The sequence below is a fragment of the Taudactylus pleione genome, unplaced genomic scaffold, assembly GCF_031769625.1.
Source record: "Taudactylus pleione unplaced genomic scaffold, aTauple2 ptg000487l, whole genome shotgun sequence".
In the NCBI taxonomy this organism is placed as follows: domain Eukaryota; kingdom Metazoa; phylum Chordata; class Amphibia; order Anura; family Myobatrachidae; genus Taudactylus; species Taudactylus pleione.
The window spans coordinates 2,602,800-2,610,079 of NW_028284889.1; the positions used below are offsets into that span (position 1 = coordinate 2,602,800).

General features: G+C 42.9%; 1 protein-coding gene across 5 annotated transcripts in view; it reads left to right on the plus strand.

Moving 5' to 3' along the window:
* The window catches only part of BEND2 (BEN domain containing 2), a 90,094-nt gene extending 83,992 nt beyond the window's left edge, over positions 1-6,102 (plus strand). For all 5 annotated transcript variants that reach the window (XM_088449495.1, XM_088449498.1, XM_088449499.1 and 2 more), the window contains one exon: positions 4,543-6,102. In XM_088449495.1, coding sequence (XP_088305621.1) covers positions 4,543-4,700 — 158 coding nt within the window. In that variant the 3' untranslated portion in view covers positions 4,701-6,102. The remainder of the gene's footprint in view (positions 1-4,542) is intronic.
* Positions 6,103-7,280: the final 1,178 nt, after the last annotated feature.

Below are 7,280 nucleotides of genomic sequence, written 5' to 3' on the forward strand. Positions count from 1 at the left end.
ATAGATTTGCCCCCCAGCACACTGCAGCAAAAACAATACTTAAATTCAATCGTCAAGGCTCCTCTATACTGGCGTCCCAGTATAGAGGAGCCTTGACGATTGGCCTGGCGCTTATTCATATATTTGCAAATGTATGTAACTAATACCTCTGAATCTCTATTATCATGTAGGATTTAAGTATTGTTTTTGCTGCAGTGTGCTGGGGGGCAAATCTCTTTTTTCTGTGTTTAATATAGAGTTTGTTGAGCTTTGTGTTGATATTCAAATCCAAAAGAATTTGCTTACAAAAATCCAGTGATCAAATAACTTATAATGTATTAGTCTATAATGGTGTTATCTAATGAAATAACACAATTTAGATTAAAAAAAGTTATTATCATGTTTGGAGCTTGCCTAACAATAATAAAAAAGGGACCATGCACAGGAGCTCGCTAAGTTCATTAGAGGGAAACTGACCCAAACATAAATGCTTCCAGTCCATCTAAATAGGAAAGAGCAGTTCTTGCAATGTGTTATGTTTTAATGTGATGCAATATTAAATCTATTAGTTACAATTAAAAATCAAATTGGAAAAAGGGAATATTAACATATATGGGGACTAATTAACTAAAATCTAAAGGGACTCATATTAGTAGATTTATGTTCCCATCCAATAAGGGAAAGTATCAGTATTCTCTATATTGAGATTGATCTATGTGAGTAATCAATAGCTAAATATGTAGCTTCAATCTCTTACTATTCAAATCATTTTTATATCCTGATTATTGCCTTTGCGACTTTTATCACAGTTTCTGCCAAGGGTCGTGTATGGTGGGAAAGACAAAGTTGTTATTATATAGATATCTGTTATATTACCTTCTATCTGTGTGTCCACCAGCCCATTCAGTCCCCTCCCTGTTCTCATTGGATCTGACCTCCCCTCCATACCCTGCTACCAGAGCTCTGGCTATTGATTTATGTGTTCCCTGCCCAGCTGGAGCGCTTCTCTCCTTCCCTCCCCGCCCCCTCACAGCCGCTCGTCTCTCCAGCTAACCAGCAGCCCAGAGGCTGTCGGGCAGCTCCTTCTCTCTCCCCCAATGCTCAACTTGGCGGGCAAGTGGATGTATCACCTGGAACTGATATATCGTTTACCACCAAAGGGAGGAGGGGGTGGGGGCAAAAAAGAGAAGAGAGAGACATGGTGGAGTAATTGAGATAAATATGAGAGATGGTCCAAAAGTAGAGCAAGATGGGGGGGACACAGCTAAAGAGAGAAATAAGGAAAGCCAGATAAAGGTATAGGACAGGAGGCGAGAGACGGAGGAAAATGGGAGCTGACGGTGAAAAGGGAGGAAGGGGTACAGAGAAAGGAGGCAAAAACCCACAACAACGGCCTCAAGAAAATGATTTACATTTGTCTATGCGTAAATTCTCATATATACTGTAACATGGGTGGGAGAAGAGCAAAAACGGGATGAAAAGAGAGAGAGAGAGGGGCAGCATAAATGGGAGGGGAGACGGATAGAATAGGGAGTGATGGGGTGGAGAGAGCGGGAGGGGGATCCCTGCAACACTAGCTAGTGACCCTTATGCGATTGACGGGTCTAAATTAACCCCCAATGCGTTTCTATATAAATTTACTCTTCTTTAACCTATCACATAGGGTAATCATGAGGAATTCAGAATATGCACACAAATGTACACTGATCAGCCATAATATTAAAACCACCTGCCTAATATTGTGCAGGTCCACCTCGTGTTGCCAAAACAGCTCTGACCCATTGAAACATGAACTTCACAAAACCTCTGAAAGTGTCCTGTGGTATCTGGCACCAAGGTGTTAGCAGCAGATCCTTTTAAGTCCAGTAAGTTGCAAGGTGGGGCCTCTTTGACTTTTCCCGCACATCCCACAGATGCTTGAATTGAGATCTGAAGATTCTGGGGGCCTAGTCAACACCTTGAACTAGTTGTCATGTTCCCCCAACCATTCGTGAACAATTTATGCTGTGTGGCAGGGCACATTATTCTGCTGATAGACACCACTGTCATCAGGAAATACCGTTGCCATTAAGGGGTGTTCTTGGTCTGCAACAATATTTAGGTAGGTGGTATGTGTCAAAGTAACATCCACATTGAATGGCATGGTTTCCCAGCAGAACATTAAACACCGACTTGCCTACTTCCCATAGTGTATCCTGGTTCCAAAACTCCCTTTAGGTAAACGATGCACCCGGCCATCCACCTTCTTCCATTGCTCCATGGTCCAGTTCTGATGCTCATGTACCCATTGTAGGTGCTTTCGGCGGTAGACAGGGGTCAGCATGGGCACTCTGATCAGTCTGCGGCTACGCAGCAAGCTGCAATGCACTGTGTGTTCTGACATCTTTCTATCATAGCTACCATTAACAAATTGTGCTGCAGTAGTTCTTCTATGGGATAGGAACAGATGGACTAGCCTTTTTTCCCCATGTGTAAAAATGAACTTTGCACACCCATGACCCTGTCGCCAATTTACCGGTTTCCCTTTCTTCGACCACTGCATTCTGGGGACACCCCATAAGACCTGCCGTTTTGGAGATGCTCTGACCCAGTCGTCTAGCCATCACAATTTGGCACTTATCAAAGTCACTCAGATCCTTATGCTTGCCCATTTTTCCTGAATCCAACATAGCAACTTCAAGAAGTGATATATGTATTATACACACACAAGCCAATCCTGAAATTTTATATAAATATAATCAAGACTGGCCTTTTAGGCATGTCATTTGCTGGGTCGCTAATTATAGTGTCTGGCATTGCAGAGTTTTCTTGTCCCCTCCCACCTTCCCATCTCTGTCCACCATCCTCCATTTGCCTTTTTTATCTGTCCCCCCTCCCCAATCAGTCTCCCTCCTCTCTGTTGACAAATCACTCTATTTCTCTCTAATATTTTGCCATATCACTCACCTTCACATATATAAGGCCCTCTCTCCACTGCTCCCTACATCTCCAACCTCATCTCTTTACATTCGCCCTCTCCAGTCTGCCTATGACCATACCCTCTCCCCTACCCTGGTTACTTCATCTCACGCTCATATCCAAGATTTTTCCCGTGCCTCACCTCTTCACTGGAATGTGCTCCCTCGCTCGATCAGGCTCTCCCCGACCTTATAGCTTCAAACTTGCACTGAAAATCCACCTGTTCATCAAAGCATAGCCTTCCACCACATAACCACGTCACCAAGCCGCTCTCCCCACCATCCTGCCTCAGCCATCTCCACCTTGCCTACTTCCTGCCCTCAGGTCCCCATCTACACACTCATGCCTCATGTCATCTTTTTGTCTCCCCTCTCTAGATTGTAAGCTCCTAGGAGCAGGGTTCCCCTCCCAACTTTCTCAGAGCCCTCATCTCTAGCACGTATGTACGGCACTGCAAACCACTTGTGGCGCCCTATAAATAAAATATAATAATAATCTCTCTTCCCCTACCCCACCGAGTCCTTGCACAGACAGGGTATTGCCCTTATTTCCATACATTAGTGGGGAAGAAGAGAGGCTGTGTCTGGACGTTCAGAGCCAGTGAGAGCTGGGAGGGGGCGTGACCTCCCTTCAGCTTTCACTATGCAAATACTAGACGGACACCGTAGCAGATTATATAATAGTACAAAAAATAGTCCGCTGTTGGAAAACCAAAGTAAAATTTTTGTTAATATTTTTAAGAATTTTCAATTTCTTTGGAACATACAGATGTATCCTCATACATCTAGCCTGCTTGCGTGTTAAACTGCCCTTCTAGTAGCTCCATGCCGTGGTGAGTATCATTTTGTGCGACTTTTTACTTTCAAATTTGTCTTATTCGCACAACGATGCGAATAGGTAGCACAGGCAGCTTCTGCTGATTTAAATGATTGGCAGCATGCCTATGTTCTGTGTGCGACTGCGGGTGTATCTGCTTGCGAAATGCTACATTACAGTTTCAGCGGCTGAAACACTGTAATGTAGCATTTTGCATGCAGATACACCCGCAGTCGCACACAGAACATAGGCATGCTGCGGATCATTGTGCTACCTATCACTGTGAGAATAAGATGCATTTGAAGGTAAAAAGTAGTACGAAAAGACACTCTGAGCTTCCCGCATTATGTGTAGCGCGACTTGTAGCGCACGGAGGATAGATGTACGTGGACACATCTGTATCTAAATTGCATACTTAAAGCAATCAAAACATATTAGAAATAATACATTAAAAAACATCAGCTAGTTTCAGTACATGCATCCTTCCTACCTTGTTAGTTCTTTTACCCAAACATCAATATTCCTACTGTATGATTTACTGAACGTTGATTACATGTATTATATTTCTATAAGAACTTTACCTCAATTACAGTTATTCTCAAAATTAGCAATGTCATGTTTTCTAATATTTTATCATATATTATTTACACAACTGCATATCTTTATATGAAACCAAACACTTCTCAATATTTGTGTCTTAATGCATTATACAATTACAAAGTACTACTATACAAGTGCGTATGAAACAGTTGTTTATTTAGTCAAAGTTTATTATATTTAATATTGCAGACTTTCTACAGATGAATTACCCAACATTTGATTTGAAGGAATGTGGCCATGACTGGAAAGCGTGTGTGGCCGCAATTAACAGTACAATACGCAGCCTTCGCCATGATCAGAAAAAAGCAACAATGCAAACTCGGAAAAAAACCTCTCTTGGTAGCTAGATGCCATACACAGTTATTGTTACAGCCTATTAGAAACCATCTGATGCCGACTCGGTCAGTCTTGTTTTGATTGCTTTCCGCACAAATGTTGTCGGCTCCGGGATGTGCCTTTGTCTACTGAAGAGTTTTTTTTTTTCTTTTCTACTGAATTCATTTGACGGACTACTTTGAAATACAATGCAGTGCAGAAAACTCAAAACTACACTAACATTATTTTTGTTTCATTGCAATGGTTATCAGCTCGGTTATTATAGGTAGTTCTTCTATACATTTTTTGTTTTATACTACACCATTGTCCCAACTTAAAAAAAAACACACTTTTTTGTCTCTGTTTAATTACTTTTTAATTATTGGATGCAGGTAAGCTGTTATATAAAAATAACTCCTTACTGAAATCACGGATACTCTGTAAGGCTATCCTTTTTAGATCAATTATTTTCTTCTGTAAAGTGTGTTTGCCTCACTGAATGCAAAAGATGTCTAGGACACACACTATGCATTTTGAGTTTTTACAGAGAGTTTGCCCATCTCATTTTATTGTATCATTCATATTTACAGACAAGCACAAGTGTGTACATTGTTAATGTAATAATATAAGAGCACTGTTAATAGTGTGATAACCTACTATACATGATAATATTTTATTTGTAGGTAGTGATGCGAACAATATAACTGCAGATTAGAAAATCAGGCCCGGCCACAGAAATTTTGGAGCCTGTTTCATGTGTGTCGTCCCCCCCACGGCCCATCACTCCCTGGTGTAGGTACCGAGTTGAAATAAGGCAAAGTACTATGTTTATAGAGGATAAAATACAAACCTGACTTAAATTACTCGCCGCATTTCACGTAGGCAAAATTATTGCCATACAGTGCCCCCAGTCCACATTGTATGCAACACAGTGCCCCATTATGCCCCCATTTCACATTGTATGCCCCCAGTTCACATTGTTTGCCCATGATGTCCCTAGTTAGCTATCAAATGTCAGACTCGGGTAAATTTACTAAGAATCGAGTCTGGGAGAGTTTGCTTTTTTTTCAACTCGATTAGCTTCACCTAAACTCGGGTGATTTGAAGCTCCTGAGACTCTCAAATTAACAAAGAAGGGAGTTTAGCTGAGAGTGAGATGGCCGATGGTGAAGCAGAACGAGATTTCTCTGCCGAGTAGCAGGTTTTGCAGGAGATTTCTCCCCCGAGTAGCAGGTTTTGCAGGAGATGACTCACTCGAGATTGCAGTGTCTTCTCTCTGCAAAACACTCCCGAGCAAGCAGCCTGCACATATCAGTGAGATATGTGTAAGCCGCTTGTGTTGTACCTGTTAAAAAACCAGTTAAAAGTGTTTTTAAAAAAATTACATAAAGCTTAACCAGCCCCAGGCTTGCCAGCCTGTCCTGGTTTCTAAGATTACGGGAAACAAAATGTGTAGGGTTCCCCCGAAAGTTAGAAACCATCACCAGGCTGCAGGGCCAGTCCTGATTTTAAATATAGGGGGGACAAAATTGCGGCCGCTGATGGCTCCGGCTACTGACAGTTCCCACGTGGGAATTCTCAGCAGCCGGAGACAATCAGCGTCCGCTCTACAGTCAGCGCGGCCGCTGATTGGCTGGTGGGACTTGCAAAGCCCGTGCAGTCCCGTCAGCTGGCACTCGGGAGGTATCAGTATGTGTGGCAACACACATACTGATACCTGGTGCGTGGTGCAGTAAGATCGTTTTTTTGTTATCAAAATGCCATGGATTACTGCAGAGACCAGCACCAGGATATAGGTGAGTATGAAACCTTTTTTGCAGGGCCAGTCAATACGGATTCTACTGGAGAAGAGGACAGAAACATCTGGTATGGGAAACTATGTGTGAATGGGTAGGTGTGTGTAATAAAGTTATACTTTGCACGGTGTGTGTGTTTTGTTTTTATTTAACTATTTATTTTACAGTGGGGGTATAGGTGCTGCCTGTCTGCTGGCACTTGTAGTTCCACAAGTGAAAAAGGGCAGGCATGCTGGCACCGGTAGTCCCACTGTACAATACAATAGTTTACTGAAATATCTCCACTTTATTACCCCCGTACCCAATGCTCCAGGGGTGCAGGGAAGAGCCCCAGGCTTCAGACCAAGCCTGGGGTTAAGGGAGAGGGGGGACCCCTTTTTTAGGGGGTCCCCACCTCCCCTGAGATCCCCGGCTTGGCCTGACCGGCTTTGGCTGATAATGCTTTGGACCCTTAGCCCCGGTGAAAGGGTCTCCGGGCTGTGGTATTACAGCCCGGCCGTTTTGGGTCTGGTGCTGGTTTTAAATATAGGGGGGACCCTACACAATTTTTCCCCCCCCTATATTTAAAATCAGGACTGGCCCTGCAGCCTGGTGTTGGTTTCTAAATTACGGGGGAACCCTACACATTTTGTTCCCCGTAATCTTAGAAACCAGGACAGGCTAGCAAGCCTGGGACTGGTTAAGCGTTAGGGGGTGGACCCTATGTAATTTTTTTTCTGATATTTAAATTTATTTTCTATATTTACAGGCAGAAACATACATGGATCACAGTGATCTGTGTATGTTTCTGCCAAACTCTCAGATCACAGGCAGATG